General features: G+C 45.9%; 1 protein-coding gene and 1 pseudogene across 1 annotated transcript; both read left to right on the forward strand.

The window, feature by feature from the left end:
- Positions 1-27464, forward strand: part of LOC138666401 (zinc finger protein 585A-like) — an 81241-nt pseudogene that overhangs the window by 39406 nt on the left and 14371 nt on the right.
- On the forward strand, positions 14221-27089 carry LOC138666909 (oocyte zinc finger protein XlCOF29-like). The gene is made up of 3 exons (XM_069755093.1): positions 14221-14265; positions 26607-26740; positions 26870-27089. Exons 2-3 carry the CDS (start codon positions 26663-26665, stop codon positions 27080-27082), a joined length of 291 nt encoding a protein of 96 aa, XP_069611194.1. The 5' UTR covers positions 14221-14265; positions 26607-26662; the 3' UTR covers positions 27083-27089.

The raw sequence follows: 27464 nt of genomic DNA on the forward strand, positions 1-27464 counted from the left end.
TATGTTGGTGGAAAAACCTTCTCTCCTCCAGACGCAAAGAATGCCCCCTTGTGCCCGTCACCTTCCTTGGTATAAACAGATCCTCAGCGAGATATTTGTATTGTCCCCTTATATACTTATACATGGTTATTAGATCGCCCCTCAGTCGTCTTTTTTCTAGACTAAATAATCCTAATTTCGCTAATCTATCTGGGTATTGTAGTTCTCCCATCCCCTTTATTAATTTTGTTGCCCTCCTTTGTACTCTCTCTAGTTCCATTATATCCTTCCTAAGCACCGGTGCCCAAAACTGGACACAGTACTCCATGTGCGGTCTAACTAGGGATTTGTACAGAGGCAGTATAATGCTCTCATCATGTGTATCCAGACCTCTTTTAATGCACCCCATGATCCTGTTTGCCTTGGCAGCTGCTGCCTGGCACTGGCTGCTCCAGGTAAGTTTATCATTAACTAGGATCCCCAAGTCCTTCTCCCTGTCAGATTTACCCAGTGGTTTCCCATTCAGTGTGTAATGGTGACATTGATTCCTTCTTCCCATGTGTATAACCTTGCTACTTGATTGCGTGGAAACACAGGAACCGTTTCCATTCAAATGTCCATGCTGTTTTTTAGTGCTTCATAAACGAGCGACAAGCACAGGAAAATAAACGGCCTTTCAGTGCAGGCAAAGTAAACAGTTCCAACAATGGCACATTAGAGACAGTCCAGGACACAGACTGATAGCATCCAGCATACAGCTCAGTCTGGAGATAACACACAGGAGGCCTTCTTACCTGCACCTTCTATTACAGACACGGGACTCTAGAGAGGTCATCGGCATTACCATCTAAGATGCTCAAGCCACAGGGCCGGACTGGGACTAAAATTCAGCCCTGGCATTTGAAGTTACACAGGCCCACTTGTCACATGGTGACTGTATAATATCTTTGTACACTTGTACAGTCATGGCCAAAATTTTTGAGAATGACACCAAAATTATATTTTCACATGATCTGCTGCCCTCTGGTTTTTATTAGTGTTTGTCTGATGTTTATATCACATACAGAAATATAATTGCAATCATATTATGAGTACCAATAGGTTAAATTGGCAGTTAGAATGAGTTAATGCAGCAAGTCAATATTTGCAGTGTTGACCCTTCTTCTTCAAGATCTCTGCAATTCTCCCTGACATGCTCTCAATCAACTTCTGGACCAAATCCTGACTGATAGCAGTCCATTCTTGCATAATCAATGCTTGCATTTTGCCAGAATTTGTTGGTTTTTGTTTGTCCACCCGTCTCTTGATGATTGACCACAAGTTCTCAATGGGATTAAGATCTGGGGAGTTTCCAGGCCATGGACCCAAAATCTCTATGTTTTGTTCCATGAGCCATTTAGTTATCACCTTTGCTTTATGGCAAGGTGTTCCATCATGCTGGAAAAGGCATTGTTGGGCGCCAAACTGCTCTTGGACGGTTGGGAGAAGTTGCTCTTGGAGGACATTCTGGTACCATTCTTTATTCATGGCTGTGTTTTTAGGCAAGACTGTGAGTGAGCCGATTCCCTTTGGGTGAGAAGCAACCCCACACATGAATGGTTTCAGGAAGCTTTACAGTTGGCATGAGACAAGACTGGTGGTAGCGCTCACGTCTTCTTCTCCGAATAAGCTGTTTTCCAGATGTCCCAAACAATCGAAAAGGGGATTCATCAGAGAAAATGACTTTGCCCCAGTCCTCAGCAGTCCACTCCCTGTACCTTTTGCAGAATATCAGTTGGTCCCTGATGTTTTTTCTGGAGAGAAGTGGCTTCTTTGCTGCCCTCCTTGAAACCAGGCCTTGCTCAAAGAGTCTCCACCTCACAGTACGTGCAGAAGCACTCACACCAGCCTGCTGCCTTTCCTGAGCAAGCTCGGCACTGCTGGTAGTCCGATCCCGCAGCTGAAACAGTTTTAAGATACGGTCCTGGCGCTTGCTGGTCTTTCTTGGGCGCCCTGGAGCCTTTTTGACAACAATGGAAGCTCTCTCCTTGAAGTTCTTGATGATGCGATAGATTGTTGACTGAGGTGCAATCTTTGTAGCTGCGATACTCTTCCCTGATAGGCCATTTTTGTGCAGTGCAATGATGGCTGCACATGTTTCTTTAGAGATAACCATGGTTAACTGAAGAGAAACAATGATACCAAGCACCAGCCTCCTTTTAAAGTGTCCAGTGATGTCATTCTTACTTAATCATGACTGATTGATCGCCAGCCCTGTCCTCATCAACACCCACACCTGTGTCAATGGATCAATCACTAAAACCATGTTAGCTGCTCCTTTTAAGGCAGGACTGCAATGATGTTGAAATGTGTTTTTGGGGTTAAAGTTCATTTTCTGGGCAAATATTGACTTTGCAAGTACAGTAATTGCTGTTAAGCTGATCACTCTGACATTCAGGAGTATATGCAAATTGTCATTAGAAAAAATGAAGCAGTAGACTTTGGAAAAATTAATATTTGTCTCATTCTCAAAATTTTTGTACATGACTGGTAGGTTACAAGAAGTGATCGGAGTGTAACACGACTATATAACATATAATTACTGCTGTATCCAGCATTACAGCTCAGTCCTATTTATTGCTTTTAGTTGCAGTACAAAGAAAAGCCGCTACTTTACCTACATAACTGGATCTCGTAGATAATGAATCGATGAGATGACCAGAGGCTATGGAACCTCATTCTGATGCTCCATAAACTTTGCCTACAGCCACTTTTGCGCAGCACGAGACCCAGTGACTCTGAAGAGCAGTGACATCAGTAACTCAGTAACGTCACCACTCTTCAGATATTCCGGGTCTTACGCTGAGCTCCGCGACTGTGAAGAGCGGTATTGTTACTACCGTCACCGCTCTTCAGAGTCGCTGGGTCTCGCCAGGTCTGAGCTAGTAGTGGGGGTGTCTGATAGACACCTCTCCATTACTTACACCATGGATTAATAGCAGCTGACATTACGCAGCTGATATCTACCGTAAAAATCATTACACATACCAGAATTAAATGCTTTGGCGGCTGGGAAAAGCAGTAGCTTTATCGCTATTCCCAGGCGCCGGGTGCTAACTACAACTGTCATCATCCTTGCCTGGTCTCCCTGCGAAGCATTTCTGCTGTATTTACATGCGCTGATCTCAGGCCACTAAACGAGTGTGATCGACAATAGTGAAGTCGTTCGCTTGTTTCCCGGCCTCTTTACACCAACTGGGAAAGAATGAAGGGAACAGAACAATCACAATTAGATCAATCTGTCCCCATACAGTATCATGTTATCAGCAGCACATCTACAGTTTACACCGGCGATGTGCTGCTGAGAACAAGGATTTCTGTTCTCAGCAGCACATCGCCGGTGTAAACTGTAGATGTGCTGCTGATAACATGATACTCGATGAATCTCGATGAATAGGCAGCATTTTGCTTGTTTAGTATAACACACCCCATAGTCCTCCATATATTATAATGTGCACCTCAGTCCTCCATATAATATAATACACTCCTCAGTCCTCCATATAGTATAATACACTCCTCAGTCCTCCATATAGTATAATACACTCCTCAGTCCTCCATATAGTATAATACACTCCTCAGTCCTCCATATAGTATAATACACTCCTCAGGCCTCCATATAGTATAATACACTCCTCAGTCCTCCATATAGTATAATACACTCCTCAGTCCTCCATGTAGTATAATACACTCCCTATAGTCCTCCATATAGTATAATACACCCCTCGTAGTCCTCCATATATTAAAATACACTGCAATTCCTCCATATAGTATAATATACTCTTCAGTCCTCCATATAGTATAGTGTACTGCCACAGTCCTCCATATAGTATAATACACTCCTCAGTCCTCCAAATAGTATAATACACTCCTCATAGTGCTCCATATAGTATAATGCCCCGCCATTGTCATCCATGTAGTAAAATTCACTTCCCATTGTACATTGCACCCCATAGTTCTTCATATAGTATAATGTATTCCCCATAGTCCTCGATACAGTATAATGCAGTCCACATATAGTATAATGATGCCACCCCAGAGTATAATGCAGTCACCCCACAGAATATATTTAGCCCCCTGAGTATAATGTATCCCCCAAGAGAATATAATGCAGCCCCCTCATATAGTATAATGCAGCCCCTGCATATATAATATATGGTAGCCCCCTCATAGAGCATAATGCTACCCCCCCATAGAATATAATGTAGCCCCTCCATAGAATATAATACAGCACCCCATAGAATGTAATACAGCCCCCCATAGAATTTAATACAGCCCACCTCCCCATAGAATATCATACAGCCCCCATTGCATATAATGTAGCCCCCATAGAATGTAATACAGCCCCCCATAGAATGTAATACAGCCCACCTCCCCATAGAATATCATACAGCCCCCATTGCATATAATGTAGCCCCCATAGAATGTAATACAGCCCCCCATAGAATGTAATACAGCCCACCTCCCCATAGAATATAATACAGCCCCCATTGCTGTAATGCAGCACAGCCCCCATAGAATGTAATGCAGCACAGCCCCCATAGAATGTAATAAATCCCCCATGGAATGTAGTACAGCACAGCCCCCATAGAATGTAATGCAGCCAGCACCCATAAAATATAATGCAGCCAGCCCCCCATAGAATGTATTGCAGCAAACCACCCATAGAATGTAATGCAGCACAGCCCCCATAGAATGCAATGCAGCCAGCCCCCATAGAATGTAATGCAGCACAGCCCCCATAGAATGTAATGCAGCACAACCCCCATAGAATGTAATGCAGCCAGCCCCGAAAGAATATAATGAAGCTGTTGAAGGAGGATCTAAAGTGATTCTTCACGGTTAACTCAGTGATTTTCAAATTAATTTACAGGGCGTTGCCGGCAACTGAAGATGACCAGACGGAGACGTGTGTCTCTGTATGGGGGATCGAGCAGATCTCTGACCCCCGTTTATTGCGTATCTGTTCTGTCTCCGCCATCTAATATTGTTACCCTGATTATTTGCTTGCATAATTGCAGTTTCCTCAGTATACAGTATTGATATATTCATGCCTTTATTCATCTGTGATGCTTTGGCTCCCTCTAGCGGTCAGAGTTATGTTGGCAGTTCAATCTTGTTTTTGTATTATCCATGTCTGATTCTCCTCCTCCTTTGCAATGCATTATGGTAGCTCAGCCTCCATTTCCCTCCATTTTTCCTTTCACTTTCTTCAGTCTGCCTTCAGGAAAGACGCTTCACTTCATCCCCCTTGCGATTGCATTGCCGGTATGTCTTTATGCTTCATATAGATATTCCTGCTCTATATTAGCTTAGTTTAACCAGTTGTACTCCCAGTTTAGTCACTAGCTTTCTAAATGTTATGCATAATGTATATCATGTGTATTATGTATCTGTTCTATGCCATGCACTGATTCTATGTATATCATTGTTCACAGTTTCACCGCATCAATATACCACTACGTTTAATAAAGCACAGACTCAACCACAGTCTCCTTGTTGGACCCTGGTATAGCGGTTTAGCTGACTGTATAGCTACATATGAGCCTGCCTCAGCTAGTGAGGCCAGAACAGTGAAATGGCAGCCATCCAACTAGTGGGATTCAAGTCACCGGCTACACAGAGACTGAATACAGCTGCAGCAATCTCTGCACAGCCAAGCACTTTCCCAAGACACCATGTCTCACAAATCACATAGGACAAGATCTGTTACTTCCGTCTCCTCAAAGACAACATCCATCAGCAGCGCGGTCGCCATTGCCCGCGCAAATGCTGAAGCCGCCAAAATACGAGCGAGCTTTGCTGACCAAGAGATGCAACTTAAATTAGAAAAAGCACGCCTAGATGACGAAGAGAGAAGGTCACTCTTAGAGAGAGACGAGCAAGAGAGAAGGTCGCGCTTAGAGAGAGACGAGCAAGAGAGAAGGTCGCGCTTAGAGAGAGACGAGCAAGAGAGAAGGTCACGCTTAGAGAGAGCCAACCAAGAGAGAAGAATGCAGTTAGAGAAGGCACGTGTGGATGCCGCCTTAGAAAGCCTAGCAGCAAAAAGGGAAGCTGCCGCAGCCCTCGCCGAAGCAGAATCGCTAGAAGCCGCGCAAAATCCCAAGCTGCATAGCCAAAGCAGTACGTCGAGTCTGGAGTTTCCACTGCAAGACTCACCACAACGCACATCTCAGTATGTTAATGACCTTCCTGATCCAAACTATAACCCTGAACCAGTACCAAAACCAGAATACGACACCTCCAGCGAAGTGAGCGAGAGTCGTCACGAGGCTCAGGACAGAAACAAACTCGAAAATGTGAGGCAAAACAACTCTGCTAATGACTACCTTGCCCCTCATCAGGTAACCAACGTGGATCACCCTGCTGACGCACCGTACATCAGGCCGAAGCAATACGACACCGGCTGGCGCCACCATGAGGACACTAACAGGTACGAACGCACCTCACATCACTATCAGGGCGACCCATCACCAGTATACTCTGCTGACAACCGGTTCACGACAGAATTTGCCAAGTTCTTCACACGACGTGAACTGGTTGCCAAGGGACTCATGAAATTCACTGACCGAGCTGAAGGTTACAGAGCTTGGAAAGCTTCCTTCCAAAATGTCATTAGAGACTTGGGGCTACAACACAGGGAAGAGATAGACCTGTTAGTCAAATACCTGGGAGAAGAGTCAGTCAAACACGCAGTAAGGATCAGAGACATTAGTATAAACCGCCCTGAGACTGGCCTCAAAGAGATCTGGAAAAGGCTGGATGAGTGTTACGGCTCAGCAGAAGTAATAGAAAGAGCCTTGTTCAAAAGAATCGATGACTTTCCTAAAATATCTAACAAAGGTCTCCAGAAACTTAGAGAGCTAAGCGACTTGCTAAAGGAAGTCCAAGTTGCCAAATACGAGGACGACCTACAGGGACTTGCATTTCTCGACACAGCCAGAGGTGTTAATCCTATAGTCCAGAAGTTGCCCTACAATCTACAGGAGAGGTGGCTCACACATGGTTCCACGTACAAATACAAACACAGTGTTCCATTCCCTCCCTTCTCCGTTTTTGTAGACTTCATACACCAACAAGCGAGAATTAGAAACGATCCCAGCTTTGACTTTGCAATACCATATGCCACACCGTCACCACCTGCAAATCCACGCAGAACATCTGTGGAAGTACACAAGACTTATGTTTCTTCTTCAGATTCTAATTACAGGTCTGCTGGCTGCTCCCAATCAGAGACAAAGGTGCAGGACCCTGACAAGCAGTGCCCACTTCATCAGAAGCCTCATCCTCTCCTGAAATGCAGAGCCTTCAGAGGAAAATCTATGCCAGATCGCAGAAGCTTCCTGAAAGAAAACGGTATCTGCTACAAGTGCTGCTCGTCCACAGCTCATCTCGCCAAGGATTGCAAGGTCAGTGTAAAATGCACAGAATGTGGCACCACAGATCATAACACCGCTCTACGCCCTGGCCCAGCTCCATGGAGTACACAAAACACGCCAGCTGACAGTGAGCATGGCGGGGAGGAAAGGAGCACTGATACAGCTACGCCAGACATCACTTCACAATGTACCGAGGTCTGCAAAGGGACAATAGACAGTAGGTCCTGTTCAAAAATATGCCTCGTCAAAGTATACCCGAAGGGCCATAGAGACCAAGCTGTAAGACTGTATGCTATCTTAGATGACCAAAGTAATCGATCCTTGGCTAGATCAACGTTCTTTGACCTATTCAACATCAAAGGGCCAAGCACTCCCTACTCCTTAAAGACGTGTGCAGGTACTGTGACAACAGCAGGCAGGAAAGCTACTGACTACCAGATCGAGTCTTTAGACGGACAATTCTGCCTACCACTACCTACGATCATCAAATGTAACCAGATTCCAGACAACAGATCTGAAATCCCTATGCCAGATGTAGCAATCCATCACGCTCACTTAAAACAAATAGCACACCTCATACCGGAACTCGACCATCAGGCCCAGATAATTCTGCTGTTGGGGAGAGATATCCTACAGGTTCATAAAGTGAGACGTCATATCAATGGACTCCACAATGCTCCCTATGCCCAAAGGCTAGACCTAGGATGGGTCATAATTGGCAACGTAAGCTTGGGACGCATGCACGCCCCATCTTCTGTGACAAGCATGCTGACAAATACATTGGAGAAAGGACGTCCATCTCTGTTTCAACCTTGTAACAATGAGTTCCATGTTAGGGAACTGCCACACAGCATCCAACTGCCCAACCATCTAATAGACTTTACTCACGACAGCAGTATAGTGTCGGGAAGCTATGAGGATCAGTTAGGGTGCACAGTCTTCCAGAGAAATAAGCAGGACAACCAAGTGGCAATGTCGGTAGAGGACAAGTTGTTCTTAGAGGTAATGGACAAGGGACTCGTTAAAGATGAGACCAACAGCTGGGTCGCACCTCTTCCCTTCAAAACCCACAGACCACGTCTACCGAACAACAGAAATCAGGCATTACAACGTTTCTCCTCTCTCATTTGTAATCTGCAAAAGAAACCAGAGATGAAAGATCACTTTTTCTCCTTCATGTCAAAGATTTTTGAAAACCGTCACGCAGAACTAGCTCCCACTCTCAAAGACTCTGAAGAATGCTGGTTCCTACCCATGTTCGGAGTATACCACCATAAGAAACCAGGCCAGATCAGAGTCGTGTTTGATTCCAGTGCTAAATTTAATGATGTCTCCCTGAATGACGTTCTGCTGACAGGACCAGACCTCAATAACAAACTACTGGGTGTACTTATGCGCTTCCGTAAGGATTCCATTGCCTTCATCGCTGACATCCAGCAAATGTTCCATTGTTTCCTTGTGAGAGAGAGAGACAGGAACTTCCTAAGATTCTTCTGGTACAGAGACATTGATCCTACTAAAGAAGTGACAGAGTATCGCATGAGAGTGCACATCTTTGGCAACAGTCCTTCACCTGCAGTCGCCATTTACGGACTCAAAAGGTCAGCTCAGGAAGGAGAACCAGAATACGGAGCAGATGTCAGACAATTCATAGAAAAGGACTTTTATGTCGACGACTGTCTAAAAGCCATGCCTTCAAATGAGACTGCCATCAGTCTTCTCAGGAGAGCTCAGGACATGCTTGCCTGCTCGAACCTTAGGCTTCATAAAATAGCCTCAAACAGCCAAGAACTCATGGAAGCGTTCCCTTCTCAAGACCTATGTAATGGTCTCAGAGACCTGGACCTGGGGTCAGACCCCGCACCAATGCAACGCAGCCTCGGGCTTCTCTGGAATCTACAATCTGACACTTTCACCTTTCAGGTCAGCCAGGAAGAAAGGCCTTTCACACGTAGAGGTGTCCTGTCTACCATCAACAGTCTGTACGACCCCTTGGGTTTCGCAGCTCCTGTTACTATACAAGGCAAGGCGCTACTAAGAGACTTAACTAGGGAAACATCTGACTGGGATGCACCTCTGCCACCTGATAAGAGGATCCAGTGGGAAGAGTGGAAGAACTCGTTAGCGGCACTCTCCAACTTGCATATGCCAAGACCATACACCCCTGTGCCATCTACTGAGATACAGAGCCAAAGACTGTACGTATTTGCAGATGCTTCTGTCAAAGCAATTGCCGCTGTTGCCTACCTCAAAACTGTAGACTCCAAATGTCAGTGCCACATTGGTTTCGTCATGGGAAAGGCCAAACTCGCACCACAACCAGAGCACACTATACCCAGGTTAGAGCTTTGTGCCGCAGTCTTAGCCGTTGAGTTAGCAGAGTTCATCGCATCCGAAATGGATATCGACCTGACACAGGCCAAGTTCTACTCAGACAGCAAAGTAGTCCTGGGATATATCCACAACGAAACCAGGCGATTTTACGTTTATGTCAATAACAGAGTGCTACGAATCAGGAGATCAGTTCACCCACAGCAGTGGCATTACATACCCACAGACCAGAATCCCGCAGATCATGCAACTAGAGCAGTTGACGCAAGTCGACTAGGAAGCACAACGTGGCTCTCTGGACCAAAACTATTGTACATTGAGGAATGTTTTCCAGACACCTTCGAACTTGTAGGAGAGGACTCAGATGCTGAAATCCGCCCTCAGGTGTCTACACTACATACAATGACCTCTGTTACCCAGCTTGGATCTTGCAGGTTCGACAGATTCTCAAGTTGGAAGTCACTTACTCGAGCCATTACTTGCCTGACTCATATAGCTCGCTCATTCGGGACCACCAGAACTCGTGACATGGAAAAATCTAAAGGAGCAGCGAGGCTTACCCACGAAAGCCTAATCACCTTCATGGCTGAAGCTGCAGCTATAATCAATGCAAGACCCCTGGTTCCAGTTCCTAACGACCCTGAGGAGCCCTTGTTATTGACTCCAGCTACTTTACTTACCCAGAAAACAGGACTGTCCAGTGCCCCTCCAGGAGGATTCGACGCGAAGGACCTCTACAAGCGCCAATGGAGACAGGTACAAAGTCTTGCAAATACTTTCTGGGACAGGTGGCGCAAACAATATTTGTCTACCCTGCAGCCACGGACGAAGTGGCAATCTACTAAACCTAATCTGAACATAGGTGACCTTGTTCTTGTGAAAGACTGTCAGATTCACCGGAACCAGTGGCCACTTGGTCTAGTTACCGCAACGTTCCCGAGCAAGGACGGCAACGTCCGCAAAGTTGAGCTAAGGATGACCAAAGGGAATGAACCTAAGACATTTTCCAGACCGGTATCTGAACTGGTCCTATTGTTGCCTTCGGAAGAAAGGAGTAGTGACATCCGTTGATGCCAGACGGGGAGTGTTCTGTCTCCGCCATCTAATATTGTTACCCTGATTATTTGCTTGCATAATTGCAGTTTCCTCAGTATACAGTATTGATATATTCATGCCTTTATTCATCTGTGATGCTTTGGCTCCCTCTAGCGGTCAGAGTTATGTTGGCAGTTCAATCTTGTTTTTGTATTATCCATGTCTGATTCTCCTCCTCCTTTGCAATGCGTTATGGTAGCTCAGCCTCCATTTCCCTCCATTTTTCCTTTCACTTTCTTCAGTCTGCCTTCAGGAAAGACGCTTCACTTCATCCCCCTTGCGATTGCATTGCCGGTATGTCTTTATGCTTCATATAGATATTCCTGCTCTATATTAGCTTAGTTTAACCAGTTGTACTCCCAGTTTAGTCACTAGCTTTCTAAATGTTATGCATAATGTATATCATGTGTATTATGTATCTGTTCTATGCCATGCACTGATTCTATGTATATCATTGTTCACAGTTTCACCGCATCAATATACCACTACGTTTAATAAAGCACAGACTCAACCACAGTCTCCTTGTTGGACCCTGGTATAGCGGTTTAGCTGACTGTATAGCTACATATGAGCCTGCCTCAGCTAGTGAGGACAGAACAGTATCACTTTTTCATAATCATAGAAATTATACTTCAACCAATCAGCATAAGAACATGCTCATGGTTCTTAACCTATAAAAATGCAGGAACAGTCTACGTCAAAGTCTCATACAAAAATACACCCTCAGTCTCATGTCCTGTCCAGATTGCAACAATCAAGGTCTCATAACAACTGTGAACTTTAGTCTAGTAACAAAATGTATCTTAAAACAGCAAAATGGAGTCGAAAAGCACAAAATGGAGAATCTTTCTTAATTTGTTCCTTCACAAAGCCAGCCCCGCATAGAATGTAATGCAGCCAGCCACCCATAGCAGACGCTCTCTCCTCCATCCTTGCATTCAACTGTACCGGCGACATAGCCGCCGGTATAGTTGAATGCGGTGGGGCTGGTGTGTGGGGGGGGGGGGCTTGGGGGTGAGTCGCAGGGGGGGGGGGGGGGTTGGCAAGTCGGCGCTGGCGAGAGGCCCACGACTGCCACCAGCCCTTCTGGCATTTGCCAGAAATGCCCGATGGCCAGTCTGGCCCTGCCAAGCCAGGTAGTCGTAGGCAAGCTTCTGTTCCCACTCGCTTCAGCATCCTACAGACATTTCATGTCCCAGTGTGCTGCTGTGTTTGAGGTGCATCACACTTACTTTTGGACTGCAGGCCTCTTCTCCTTCTGAATCCAGTAATCCCTCTTCTGGAACTAGGGCAGCTATTAATCCAGGAAATACAAGATTCGTAAAAACAACCAAACTTTTACTTGGTGAATTGCAGTATTTATAGGCAAATGAAGATGATAATTTTGTAGTTCACTTCACCAAGCTTCTCCACCACCTCATAGGGGCCTTGGCATTTGGCCAAGAACTTACTTTCCACTGTAATAATTAGTACAAAGACTCGATCCCCAGAGATGAACTTCCTCACCCTGGCTGACCAGTTGTAGGCACTGGATTGAGTCTCTACAGGAGATGTTCTTTTACGATGAGCATCACCTTCACAATCCTCTCGCATCTGGGTGATGTGCTTGATGAAGCTCCGGTGGGGGGTGATTTTGGCTTCCCAGGTTTCCTTTCCTATATCGAGGAGACTCTGCGGATGTTAGCCATACAGAAGTACAAAGAGAGAAAATCCAGTAGAGCTTTGTGGAACCTCCTGGATAGAAAGCAACAGATGAGGCAGGAGACAGTCCCAGTCTCAACCGTCCTTCTCTATGACCTTCTTAAGCATATTCTTCAATGTTTTATTGAACCTTTCCACAAGGCCCTCCATCTGAGGATGGTACATGGACGTCTTCAGTTGTGTAATTTGCAGGGCCTTACACAGTTCCCTCATCACCTTACTCATAAAGAGTGTTCCTTGGTCGGTCAGGATCTCCCTCTATAATCCTGTCCGTGGAAAAACGTGTACCAACTTGCGGGCTATACTTTCACAGAGAAGTTTCTCACGGGAATTGCTTCAGGTTACCATGTAGCATAGTCAAGGATGACCAACATGTATTGATGCCCAATAGCAGATTTAACCAGGGGGCATAACAAGTCCATGGCAATTTGCTCAAATGGCACCAGTATGATAATGGCACGAGGGGACTTCAAGAGAGGAGGGGGCAGATACCTGGCAGATGGGACAGGACCTGCAATGCTTTAAGATTTCCTGGTGACATACAGGCCAATAGAACAATCGCATTTCCCATTCTTGAGTTTTGTCCACGCCCAGATGGCCACCCAAGACATGTGAATGGGCCATCCCGTACACATGGCTCTGCTCCATACACACACGGCTCCGCTCCGTACACCTCATACACACGGCTCCGCTCCGTACACCTCATACACACGGCTCCGCTCCGTACACCTCATACACACATGGCTCCGCTCCGTACACCTCATACACACACGGCTCCGCTCCGTACAGCTAATACACACCCGGCTCCACTCTGTACACCTCATACACACGGCTCCGCTCCGTACACCTAATATACACACGGCTCCACTCCGTACACCTCATACACACACGGCTCCGCTCCGTACACCTAATACACACCCGGATCCACTCCGTACACCTCATACACACGGCTCCGCTCCGTACACCTAATATACACACGGCTCCACTCCGTACACCTCATACACACACGGCTCCGCTCCGTACACCTAATACACACCCGGCTCCACTCCGTACACCTCATACACACGGCTCCGCTCCGTACACCTAATACACACCCGGCTCCACTCCGTACACCTCATACACACGGCTCCGCTCCGTACACCTAATACACACACGGCTCCACTCCGTACACCTCATACACACGGCTCCGCTCCGTACACCTAATACACACCCGGCTCTGCTCCGTACACCTCATACACACACGGCTCCACTCCGTACACCTCATACACACACGGCTCGACTCCGTACACCTCATACACACGGCTCCGCTCCGTACACCTAATACACACACGGCTCCACTCCGTACACCTCATACACACACGGCTCCACTCCGTACACCTAATACACACACGGCTCCACTCCGTACACCTCATACACACACGGCTCCACTCCGTACACCTCATACACACACGGCTCCACTCAGTACACCTCATACACACGGCTCCGCTCCGTACACCTCGTACACACACGGCTCCGCTCTATACACCTCGTACACACACGGCTCTGCTACATCCACACTGTAAACTCCTCCTGACCCCACACAGAAACTTCCCCTCATCCAGCACCATGACAACCAGCACAGCACAGTCCTGCATACACTGAGGCCCCTGATCATGTGACCCCTGACTCCTCCCCTCCTGTGACCTCATCACAGGTCCTGTGCCCACAGAACAGCCATATATGTGGAGTGCGGCTCTGGATGGAGGTCGGTGCTGGAGGCTCCATTATTCTCTATGTGGAGTGTGGCTCTGCGAGTGGAGGTAGGTGCTGGAGGCTCCATTATTCTCTATGTGGAGTGCGGCTCTGCGGGTGGAGGTCGGTGCTGGAGGCTCCATTATTCTCTATGTGGAGTGCGGCTCTGCGGGTGGAGGTCGGAGCTGGAGGCTCCATTATTCTCTATGTGGAGTGCGGCTCTGCGGGTGGAGGTCGGTGCTGGAGGCTCCATTATTCTCTATGTGGAGTGCGGCTCTGCGGGTGGAGGTCGGTGTTGGAGGCTCCATTATTCTCTATGTGGAGTGCGGCTCTGCGGGTGGAGGTCGGTGCTAGAGGCTCCATTATTCTCTATGTGGAGTGCGGCTCTGCGAGTGGAGGTAGGTGCTGGAGGCTCCATTATTCTCTATGTGGAGTGCGGCTCTGCGAGTGGAGGTCGGTGCTGGAGGCTCCATTATTCTCTATGTGGAGTGCGGCTCTGCGGGTGGAGGTCGGTGCTGGAGGCTACATTATTCTCTATGTGGAGTGTGGCTCTGCGGGTGGAGGTCGGTGCTGGAGGCTCCATTATTCTCTATGTGGAGTGCGGCTCTGCGAGTGGAGGTCGGTGCTGGAGGCTCCATTATTCTCTATGTGGAGTGCGGCTCTGCGGGTGGAGGTCGGTGCTGGAGGCCCCATTATTCTCTATGTGGAGTGCGGCTCTGCGGGTGGAGGTCGGTGCTGGAGGCGCCATTATTCTCTATGTGGAGTGCGGCTCTGCGAGTGGAGGTCGGTGCTGGAGGCTCCATTATTCTCTATGTGGAGTGCGGCTCTGCGGGTGGAGGTCGCTGCTGGAGGCTCCATTATTCTCTATGTGGAGTGCGGCTCTGCGAGTGGAGGTCGGTGCTGGAGGCTCCATTATTCTCTATGTGGAGTGCGGCTCTGCGGGTGGAGGTCGGTGCTGGAGGCTCCATTATTCTCTATGTGGAGTGCGGCTCTGCGGGTGGAGGTCGGTGCTGGAGGCTCCATTATTCTCTATGTGGAGTGCGGCTCTGCGGGTGGAGGTCGGTGCTGGAGGCTCCATTATTCTCTATGTGGAGTGCGGCTCTGCGGGTGGAGGTCGGTGCTGGAGGCGCCATTATTCTCTATGTGGAGTGCGGCTCTGCGGGTGGAGGTCGGTGCTGGAGGCCCCATTATTCTGGAAAATACTAAAACCCTATGTGTCATTTGTCTATACCTATGCCTATGGTAGATTTTGCCTATAGTAGATTTTTTTAGTCATATTTGTCTATACCTATGGTAGATTTTTTACAGTGTGCGGGAAATCAGCGATTCCACAGAATTAATGAACATGTTGCTTTTTTTTCCGCGATTTGTTTTTTTTCGCGGAAAAAAATCGCAACATTTGCACAAGTTTTGCGGATTACATTGAAATGATTGGGAACCATATGTAAGCGTTTTTTTCATGTTTTTATCGCATTTTTATAGAAAAAAACCGCGAAAAATACGGAACGTGTGCACATAGCCTTACAACTCCCTTCTCTGTGTACCTGAATTGAGAGAGGGAGGGGGATGTTTTGAGTGAGATAATATTAAGGCTAGGTTCTCATTTCGTTTTCGGGTGAGCGCTAACAGACAGCGTTGCACGGCGAAATTAACGCCGTGCAACGTGTCCGTTAACGCTCCCATTGCCAGCAATGTTAAAGCGCATTGCTAGTGCGTGCCATTTTCGGCACGCGCTAGCGATGTGCCGTTCTTTTGTGGCGCGCCTCGGACGCTGCTTGCAGCTAGCGCTAGCGGGGACATTTAACGCGACCCCTAAAAAGACATTGCGTTAGCGCAATCCACTAGCGCTTAGCGCTAAACGGATTGCCCTGACGCAATGAGAACCTAGCCTAATATTGTTTACCTTGAGATAGTTTATAAACCCTCCTCTCACACATCCAGTACCCAGCAACCACAGAATGCAGAGTAAGTGGACATGCTAGCTGGGGCATATCTTAAGGTACCGTCACACTCAGCAACTTTGCAACGAGAACGACAACAATCTGTGACGTTGCAGCGTCCTGGATAGCGATCTCGTTGTGGTTGACACGCAGCAGCGATCTGGATCCCGCTGTGACATCGCTGGTCGGAGCTAGAAGTCCGGAACTTCATTTGGTCGCTAGATCGGCGCGTATCGTCATGTTTGACATCAAAAACAACTACGCCAGCAACGTTTTACATGGAGCGAGAACAATAAGCGAGTCGCCGTTACGTCACTGGATCGCTCCTGCATCGTTCTGTTTGACGTCTCTACAGCGACATAAACAGCGACGCTCCAGTGATCGGCTCGTTGTCTATATCGCTGCAGCGTCGCTATGTGTGACTGTACCTTACTGAAGTCAAGCTGCAACACCAGGCTCTCCCATCATCACTTTGGTAAGAATTACGAATAACGGTTTTGAGCTCCGTTTTTTTTATTGGAATTAGTTCATATTAGTACAATGACGTTATCTTCCAAGTTTCATTAAGATCATTTTAGGGATTCAGTCTTTATGCGCCATTTTCTGCCATACCTATGCCTAGTGTGTTATCACGGTTGGAAACGGAAAAACGATTTTGAGCTCCGTTTTTTTTATTGGAATATGTTCATATTAGTACAACAACGTTATCTTCCAAGTTTCATTAAGATCATTTTAGGGATTCAGTCTTTATGCGCCATTTTCTGCCATACCTATGCCTAGTGTGTTATCACGGTTGGAAACGGAAAAACGATTTTGAGCTCCGTTTTTTTTATTGGAATTAGTTCATATTAGTACAATGACATTATCTTCCAAGTTTCATTAGGATCTTTTTAGGGATTCAGTCGTTATGCGCCATATTCTGCCATACCTATTCCTATGGTAGTTTTTTTTCTAAAGTTGAATGTTTTTAATCTATTTTTCCTTTCCACTTCACTATTTAAAAATAAATTAGCGGAGGTTAAACTTTAATTGCGTTTTCAACAAGGCAAACCCATACATTGCTATATAGTAACTTTACATTTGAAATAAACACTGAATCCCTAAGTATATCTTTATCGAAAATTTTTGCCTTAGGCCGACCTCACACCTGCGAGTTTTACGGACGTATGAGCGGTTCATAAAATACGGATTGCATACGGTACAATGCTTCTCTATGGCCCAGCTCCTATCAGCCGTGTTTTACTGATCCGTATTATACGGTCTTCTACGGCCATAGAAAATTGCAGTATGCTGCGTTTGTCACCGTATTGCGCAAAAAATCCACTAATGAAAGTCTATGGCGGCCAGAAAAATACGGATTACACACGGACCAACAGTGTGACTTGCGAGAAATACGCAGCGGTGTTAGAGAGAAAAGCCGGAAATTCAGTGCGGTGTACAGTAAAATCACACTGACAGCTTACAATAGAATAGGTGGAATAAATGTGTACACATAGAATAGGCATATATATATATATATGTAGATATACTAGATGGTGGCCCGATTCTAACGCATCGGGTATTCTAGAATATGCATGTCCACGTAGTATATTGCCCAGTCACGTAGTATATTGCCCAGCCCACGTAGTATATTGCCCAGCCCACGTAGTATATTGCCCAGCCCACGTACTATATTGGCCAGCCCATGTACTATATTGGCCAGCCCACGTACTATATTGTCCAGCCACGTACTATATTGCCCAGCCCACGTAGTATATTGCCTGTGACCACAACGTCATCACAGGTCCTGCGCTCATACCAACCCTGGGACCGAAAGCTGCCGTGGACTACAAGGGGCCCTCAGAAAGGTGAGTATATTTTTATTTTTTTAAATGTGACAAACCTGGCTGGGCAATATACTACGTGGCTAGGCAATATACTACGTGGGCTGGGCAATATACTACGTGGGCTGGGCAATATAGTACGTGGCTGGGCAATATACTAAATGGCTGGGAAATGTACTACATGGCTGGGCAATATAGTACGTGGCTGGGCAATATACTACGTGGACATGCATATTCTAGAATACCCGATGCGTTAGAATCGGGCCACCATCTAGTGTGTGTGTATGTGTGTGTGTGTGTGTGTGTGTGTGTATATATATATATTACACACACACACATACTATGTGTAGACATTTATCTTAGCTATTCTATTCTAACCTGTCAGTGTGATTTTACTGTACACCGCACTGAATTGCCGGCTTTTCTATAGAACACCGCTGCGTATTTCTCACAAGTCACACTGCTGGTCTGTGTGTAATCCGTATTTTTCTGGCCCCCATAGCGGCCCTGCACTTAGTAACCCGATATTTACCCTGGTTACAGGTGAACACATCGCTAGATCGGCGTCACACATGCCGATCCAGCGATGACAGCGGGTGATCAGCGACCAAAAAAAAGGTCCTGATCATTCCCCACGACCAACGATCTCCCAGCAGGGGCCTGATCGTTGGTCGCTGTCACACATAACGAGATCGTTAGCGGGATCGTTGTTACGTCACAAAAAGCGTGACGTTGCAACGATATCCTTAACGATATCGTTGTGTGTGAAGGTACCTTAAGGCAAACATTTTCGATAAACAGTGAATCCCTAAGTATATCTTTATTTGAAATGTAAAGTTATTATATAGGAATGTATGAATTAACATTGTTGAAAACAGAATTACATTTTTAAGCTTTGTTTTTCTTGCTGGAAAAAGTTCATATTAATGACAAACTTATTTTCAAAGTTTCATCAAGATCTTCTTAGGGATTCAGTGTTTATTTCAAATGTAAAGTTACTATATAGAAATGTATGGGTTTGCCTTGTGGAAAACGCAATTAAAGTTTAACCTCCGCTAATTTATTTTTAAATAGAGTGAAGTGGAAAGAAAAAATAGATTCAAAACATTCAACTTTAGAAAAAAAACTACCATAGGAATAGGTATGGCAGAATATGGCGCATAAAGACTGAATCCCTAAAAAGATCCTAATGAAACTTGGAAGATAACGTTGTTCTACTAATATGAACATATTCCAATAAAAAAAACGGAGCTCAAAACCGTTTTTCCGTTTCCAACCATGATAACACAGTAGGCATAGGTATGGCAGAAAATGGCGCATAAAGACTGAATCCCTAAAAAGATCTTAATGAAACTTGGAAGATAACGTTGTTGTACTAATATGAACATATTCCAATAAAAAAAACGGAGCTCAAAACCGTTTTTCCGTTTCCAACCGTGATAACACACTAGGCATAGGTATGGCAGAAAATGGCGCATAACGACTGAATCCCTAAAAAGATCTTGATGAAACTTGGAAGATAACGTTGTTGTACTAACATGAACATATTCCAATAAAAAAAACGGAGCTCAAAACCGTTATTCCGTTTCCAAAAAATTTGACCCCTACATTCATGTATTGCAACTTTATGTCAAATAAATACATATGTAAATAAATTGGTTACTCTGCTTCAAATGGAGTGAAGTGGAAAGGAAAACTAAATTAAGAAAATGAAACGGTAAAAAAAAATCTAAAATAGGCAGAGATGAATACGACTAAAATATCTACCATAGGCATAGGTAAATTTGCCACATAGGGTTTTAGTATGCACCCATTATTCTCTATGTGGAGTGCGGCTCTGCAGGTGGAGGTCGGTGCTGGAGGCCCCATTATTCTCTGTGGAGTGTGGCTCTGCAGGTGGAGGTCGGTGCTGGAGGCTCCATTATTCTTTATGTGGAGTGCGGCTCTGCGGGTGGAGGTCGGTGCTGGAGGCTCCATTATTCTCTGTGGAGTGCGGCTCTGCGGGTGGAGGTCGGTGCTGGAGGCTCCATTATTCTCTATGTGGAGTGCGGCTCTGCGGGTGGAGGTCGGTGCTGGAGGCTCCATTACTGGGTGTGGAGATACAGGGTCAGTGGTTGCCCTCGTCCGCTGTCTCGGTTGTCTTTAGAAATACTGTATGCACCACAGCTCACACCATCGAACGTCCGCTCTCTCTCCTCGTGGGCAGAAACTACTCAGACAACACAGGGTGAGGATAGCAGTGTGACAATACTTTAATGAACCACAAAACAGGCAAATATCACGTAGATCAGTCCCAGCACAATACCCAAGATGTTGCACATTACAGAGTCTCGCTCTTCTGCTGTCTCGCCGGGATAATGGCAGCTGTGACTTCAGATCTTCCAGGGTCTCTACCCCACCTGTAACATGCGCACAGAGGGAGGTAATGACATGCGTAGGAAGATGACAGTCCTTTGAGTTCATACAAGGCCAGTTGATCAAATGATCACAACTTGGTGTTAGGGCTCGCGGAACGCACCAAATAATAAGATAGATTAAGGTGCGTTCGCAGCCCGGGGTCCACCGTGCAGAGATGGAACCTGCTGCCAAGTAATGACGGACTATATGGCGGTACAATGAGAATACACACACGGGTTAACTTCACCCTGTGTGAAGGAAGCAAACCCTGTTAAGTCACAGGGCCGCGGTACCGCACACAAGAGCGCAAGCAAGGAGTCACCAAGCTCAGTCCCAAGACTTGGGATCCGAGTCCGACTAGACTACTTGCGCTCGACACCGCTAATGGGGTGTCAGCATAACCAAAGTAATAATAACAGATGCACGAGAGTGCATGCGGTGCCGCACTGGCGGACGCCACTAACCACCCAGGCTTGGGTCAGGAAAGCGCTGTGAAAGCGCACGGCGCCGCACTGGCGGTCACAGCAATTAGACGCTGTATGGAGTAACGTGCTGGTAGCTAAGTCGGGCGCTAGATAGCAATCACCCTCCTTCCGCGAACAGTCATACAATAGGGAGGGGATTTTAATGAACGAATTTCACTCACAACACACACATTTACAAATGTACACTAGCGCATGGCCGTGCGGTCATGCGCAGCTTATATAGCTGCAGCACGTTCAGGACCTTCCAATAAAGGACCAATGGGAACCGCTGCAGCATCTGAGCATGTGACCCTCGATCTCCAATGGGAGATCTCACCCTGGGCATGCTCAGAAGGGAAAAAGCAGGACTTAGATCCCAAAAGCGTCTGCTCGCCGCTGCCCAGCACTGGCTTCAATGGCAGAAGCAGGCAAGACAGCAGTAATCCTATGCACAGAGTGAGACTGAGCAAGGCGCTGGGACTGACGTCTCCGCTGAGCAGACTCCACTGCGGCTGGAGAAGAATGGGAGACCGCAGCGGAGATGGTTCGAGATTTCCCCTGTGCAGAGGTGGGAACTCAACACCTAACACTTGGCTTCTCCAAACATCTCCATGGAACCAGATGACCGGCAGGTCCCAATCTTGGCTTTCTCCAAACATATCCATGGTTCAGCAATGGTCACATGTGGCGGCTCTGTATTTCTTCAGTTGGTGTGATGATGCCATGACTTCTGTAGTGTAGACTTCCTGAACACAGGCAGATCGTCCTTTTTCTAGGTCACAACTCTCATTCCTCAACAGTCTTGGGGGGGGGGGGGGGGGAATGGAAGGAGGCCATCCCTCACTGCTGGAGTGTGCACACAACATGCATAGATTGTCCTTCATATTGCAGAGCACCAATGGGTCATCAGCTTATTAGCAAACATTCAAACATTGTGTCTTTATTTCTCAAAGTTAGTAGAACAATACAAGCACAGATACAATAGCTAATCAGCAGCCAGTCAACCATTGGCAGCCATTGAACATTAAGGCTATGTGCACACGTTGCGGATTTTGCTTTGGATCTGCAGCTGCGGGTCAGCAGCAGTTTTCCATGAGTTTACAGTACCATGTAAACCTATGGAAAACAGAAACCGCTTTGCCCATGCTGCGGTAAAAACCGCGCGGAAACGCAGCGGTTTACATTCCGCAGCATGTCAATTCTTTGTGCGGATTCCACAGCGGTTTACACCTGCTCCATAATAGGAATCCGCATTAAATCCGCAGGTAAAATGCAGTGCCTTTTACCTGTGGATTTCTCAAATCCGCTGCGGAAAAATCCGCAGACCTCAAGAATACGTGTGCACATAGCCTGAATCAATGACAATAAGGGCCAACATTCATTCTCACATGAACTCTAACTGACGTCGCCACTCTGGGTGTGGAGGACTTTAACCCCTTCAGCATGAAGACTCTTGGGGTCTCTGTGTGGTGTGAACATTAACATAATGGCTGCCACTTTAGGCTACTTCCACACTTCCGTCTTTAGAGCTCCGTCGGTTTGGGAAAAAAAACGGATCCTGCAAATGTACTTGCAGGATGCGTTTTTTTTCCCATGCACTTGTATTAGCGACGGATTGCCACATGTCGCATCCGTCGTGCGACTGATGCGTCGTGTTTTGGCGGACCGTCAGCACAAAAAAAGTTCCATGTAATGTTTTTTTGTGCGTCGCGTCCGCCATTTCCTCCCTGGACTGCAGAATGGGCAGCGGATGTGTTGAAAAACTGCATCCACTTACCACGTCGTGCAGTTATTTCACAACGTCCGTCGGTACGTTGGCCCGACGCATTGCGACGGGCCCGTACCGACGGAAGTGTGAAAGTAGCCTTGCCTGGCTCTTCCCGATTGCCTTGGTGTGTTGGCAATTAAGGTAATATTTTGAGGGATTTATGTTTGCTGGCATCAATCCTAGGGGTTAGTGTTGGAGAGACATCTGTCAGACATCCCCATCACTAACCCATTAAGCTGAAAGAAAATAAACACTCCGAAAAATATTTTATTTGTAAAAAAACAAACAAACAAAAAAAACCTACCCCTGGTTCACCAAATTATTATTATTATTATTATACATTTTTATAGCGCCATTTATTCCATGGTGCTTTACATGTGTATACGGGGCAAATATAGACAAATACATTAAACATGAGCAAAAAACAAGGCACACGGGTACATAAGGAGGGATGATTCTACCCGCGAGGGCTCACAGTCTGCAGGGGATGGCTGAGGATACACTAGGAGAGGGTAGAGCTGGTTGTGCGGCGGTTCAGTAGGTTGAGGATAACTGTAGGCTTGTCGGAAGACATGTATAGTGGGATTGGCCCACTCTTGCACAGGGGCCCACCAGAGGGTTCTCCTGTTTTCAGTGGGACAATCCTGTCCCTTATGCTATGTTCACACTAGGCGATTTTTTTATTTATTTATTTTTTTTTTTTTTAAAGCAAAACTTGATCTTTTGGCAGGAAAGAAGCTGAGGCAAAAATGCAGGTTTTGCTGCGTTTTTGGGGCTTTTTGTGCTGCTTTTTTGCTCCATTTTTTTTTTGGTGTTTTTTTTCCCTGATATTTTGGCATGCTACATTTGTCTCTTATGCATGCTGATAAAGTTTAGTGCAAACAAATCTCATTCTATTTAATCAGGTTTTGGTACAAAAAAACGCTACATAACCGGATACCTGATTTTTTTTTTTTTTTTTTTTTTTTTTTTTGGTGCAGATTTCCAGCGTTTTTTCACCACTAATTAATTTCAATGGGTGAAAAACGCTGAAGGAAGTAACATGCTCTATTGTGCGAAAACCACAAAATACTGATGAAAAAAAACCCAAGATGTGTGCATGAGATTTCTGAAATCTCAGACTTTGCTGATACTATACAACGCAGCTGAAAATTAGCATAAAAAAAAAATGCTGAAAAAAGTCACGTGTGAACATAGCCTTACTCTATACAGTCCTTATCATTCTGGGTCAGCCATAACTTCAGGGCAGGATCTAGCTTCTTCTCTTTTTAACATGTTTACAGCTGTAATTAGACAATGATCAGCACTCCCATCATCCTGGTGTTTACATCTCTCAGTATATAAGTAACACCCACTTTGATAGATATTATGGCTGCCTGTTAAAATGGCACTGATAAAATCCACATTTGTCATTCCATTTACAGCTGATCAGAGATCCATTTGATGTTGTCAGCCATTTCAGAATGAAATGAACATACAGCTAGGGCTGCATTTACATTTGTGGAAAACTAGGTATTTTCCCTTATAATAAGGGGGACATTTGAGGTTATCACCCATAGGAGCAATTGTTGACCCTTTCTCTGTCCTATACTCAACTCTTTCCCTACCTAATGACCCCTTATGCCTTAAGGTACCTTCACATTAAGCGACGCTGCAGCGATACCGACAACGATGTCGATAGCTGCAGCGTCGCTGTTTGGTCGCTGGAGAGCTGTCACACAGACAGCTCTCCAGCGACCAACGATCCCGAAGTCCCCGGTAACCAGGGTAAACATCGGGTTACTAAGCGCAGGGCCGCGCTTAGTAACCCGATGTTTACCCTGGTTACCAGCGTAAAAGTAAAAAAACAACAAACACTACATACTTACCTACCGCTGTCTGTCCCCTGCGCTCTGCTTCCTGCACTGGCTGTGAGCGTCGGTCAGCCGGAAAGCAGAGCGGTGACGTCACCGCTGTGCTTTCTGGCCGCTTTGCTCAGTCGGTGCAGGAGGAGTGCAGAGAAGCAGAGCGCCGGCGACAGACAGCGGTAGGTAAGTATGTAGTGTGTGTTGTTTTTTTACTTTTACGCTGGTAACCAGGGTAAACATCGGGTTACTAAGCGCGGCCCTGCGCTTAGTAACCCGATGTTTACCCTGGTTACCAGTGAAGACATTGCTGGATCGGTGTCACACACGCCGATCCAGCGATGTCTGCAGGGAGTCCAGCGACGAAATAAAATTCTGGACTTTATGCAGCGACCAACGATCTCCCAGCGGGGGCCTGATCGTTGGTCGCTGTCACACATAACGATTTCATTAACGATATCGTTGCTACGTCACAAAAAGCAACGATATCGTTAACGATATCGTTATGTGTGAAGGTACCTTTAGACTAGGGTCAGAGGACCCTGCTGATATCCACAGTCTAAATGTAGAGGGGTCCAGAACAATTGATTGGCGGGGAAGATAAGGAAGTGGCATGTCCAATTTCTGACTGCTGGCCCTTTTGTTCTTTAAGAGAGAACCAGAGCTGTTTTGGCATCGGCTCTCATAGAGAACACAGGGCTGATCTTATGTTTCGCAGAGTCATGCGACATAGACTATCAGCCAAAGCATTGTTTTCCCAACTGCTTTCTAAACTTTGTAGGGGGCTTATGACCACCAGAGAGGTTTCAATTAATGCTTTTACTATTCTAGGCCAGGGAGACTTTGAGATTTCTAGAAAAACGGTCTAAAATGATAGTACCGAGCCCTACTTTGTGTATTGCCCAGGGCTCTGTTTCCTATAAAATAAGACTGAGTGTTATTACCATAGTCAAAAGGGCCAACTCTGCGTATGCCATGGCTTGTAGAGTGTCTAATTATTAAAATAAATTTGAAAGCCATGCTGGTTCCAAGGAGTCCACGGATTCCAACATAGTCCACAAATGGCAACCTGAAAAACCTAAAATAAATAGGGAATTAAATGAATATAGACAAGAAGCAGTCCTTCATTCACCATCATAGTACAACCTATGGAACCTTGTTCTGAGATTGAAGTATCATAGGTCACTATGGTTCTCACAGTACCGCCATTCCCCCTCACAGTATAATGTTCCCACAGTACTGCCATTCCCCCATTACACGATATATTTTGTGACACTAGTTACTACTCATGGACAAAATCAAAAGGTCCGAGGTCAGGAGCCAGGAGGGTACGACATAGACGTAATACAAAAAAAGTCAGGTCATGATCCAGGTGTCAAAATACCAAGAAGATAGCGGATCAAGCAAAGAGTGAAAATGCACAGATTCAGAGCACAGTCCTAGGTCAGGCAGCAGTAGAACAGAGCACAGTGAAACAAGGCAAACATACACCAGTGAGCAAGACGCTACAATTTGCACTAGTCTGGTACAGAGAGCTGGCTAAATACCCAGGTAATTATCTGAACCACCATCAGTACATGAATACATAAACTGACCCACCATCAGCACTTGACTACGTCACCAGAACCTCCATCAGTATGTGAATACATCACCAGAACCACCATAGGTATATGAATACATGACCAGAACCAAGAGTACTTGAATACAAGAACTAAGTACAACAATCAATTGTCATATCAATTCAGCCCTATAAGCAATTGCATCGCATGAATTTATAACCCTTCAACTTCCATTATGTCCTTAAAAATGGTAAGGAGATAATGGGAGTTATTAACAGCCATCATCACACTGTGGACCATACAATGATCATTAACATCCAGGTATCTTATGGATTACATCTTCTCTGGAGTCATCTGCTGAAGCAGTGGCCAACTTAGCCAGTGATTGGGAGCATGGAGGACATGTCTTAGTCAGCAATTCAACTTGTGTTCCAGTCCGTATAAGACTAGAGAATACAACATCTACACGTTCTATCTCCAGATATGTTTCCCCTTGTTGTCATCCTTTATGATGTTACATTGGCTCACTTTCTTCTTATTCATTTCCCTACAATATCAGATCTCTCAGTGGACATCTTGTATACTGAGACAATTTTTCTGAAATAATCATCAAGGATGGATATGGACAGGGACCAGATGGCGGAGAGGATATTACACCTCACCCTAGAGATCCTCTTCTGGCTTACTGGAGAGGTGAGAGATTCTGATGACGTCACATTACATCATTCTTATCTATGGGAATAACAGATGGACAGAACTGGAGAGGTGAGGACTCTGGAAATGTCTGTAGTGAGATGTATTCATGTGTCTCTCCATAACCAGGATTACACAGTAGTGAAGAAGACCTCTAGTGAACGCTGTCAGGACCTGGTGTGTGAGGGATGGGGAAGACCCCTAAGCCCAATCACAAGGCCCCCACCTCACCTGATACATGAGAACTTGAATGACCGGAAGATTCTAGAACTCGCTTACAAGATGATTGAGCTGCTGACTAGAGAGGTGGGAATGCTGGGACATTATACAGTAACACTATGAAGGGATCGGGGGGATGACTGTATCATTGTATGTGTCAGGTTCCTATAAGGTGTCAGGATGTTGCTGTCTATTTCTCCATGGAGGAGTGGGAGTATTTAGAAGAACACAAAGATCTGTACAAGGACGTCATGATGGAGGTTCCCCAGCCCCTCACATCACCAGGTAATAGACAGGGCTAAATACACATGTCCTATAATTATCTGTATGTAAAGAACAAATTTAGTCCCTGTATGTGTTTCCTCCAGTTCTATCCAGTAAGAGGACAACACCAGAGAGATGTCCCCTTCCTCTTCTTCCACAGGACTGTAAACAAGAAAATCTCAGTGTTCTTCCGGATCATCAGGTAGATGGAGAGAAGGAGTCATGAGATCTCCTCTATGAT

Source organism: Ranitomeya imitator, chromosome 2 (assembly GCF_032444005.1).
Source record: "Ranitomeya imitator isolate aRanImi1 chromosome 2, aRanImi1.pri, whole genome shotgun sequence".
Classification (NCBI taxonomy): domain Eukaryota; kingdom Metazoa; phylum Chordata; class Amphibia; order Anura; family Dendrobatidae; genus Ranitomeya; species Ranitomeya imitator.

What these genes read in the sequence shown, in the direction of transcription:
- LOC138666909 (XM_069755093.1), top strand. Translation starts at nt 26,663, where the DNA reads ATGGATATGGACAGGGACCAGATGGCGGAGAGGATATTACACCTCACC. An exon ending in TCTTCTGGCTTACTGGAGAG is followed by an intron (nt 26,741 to 26,869) that starts GTGAGAGATTCT and finishes CTCCATAACCAG; the next exon opens with GATTACACAGTAGTGAAGAA.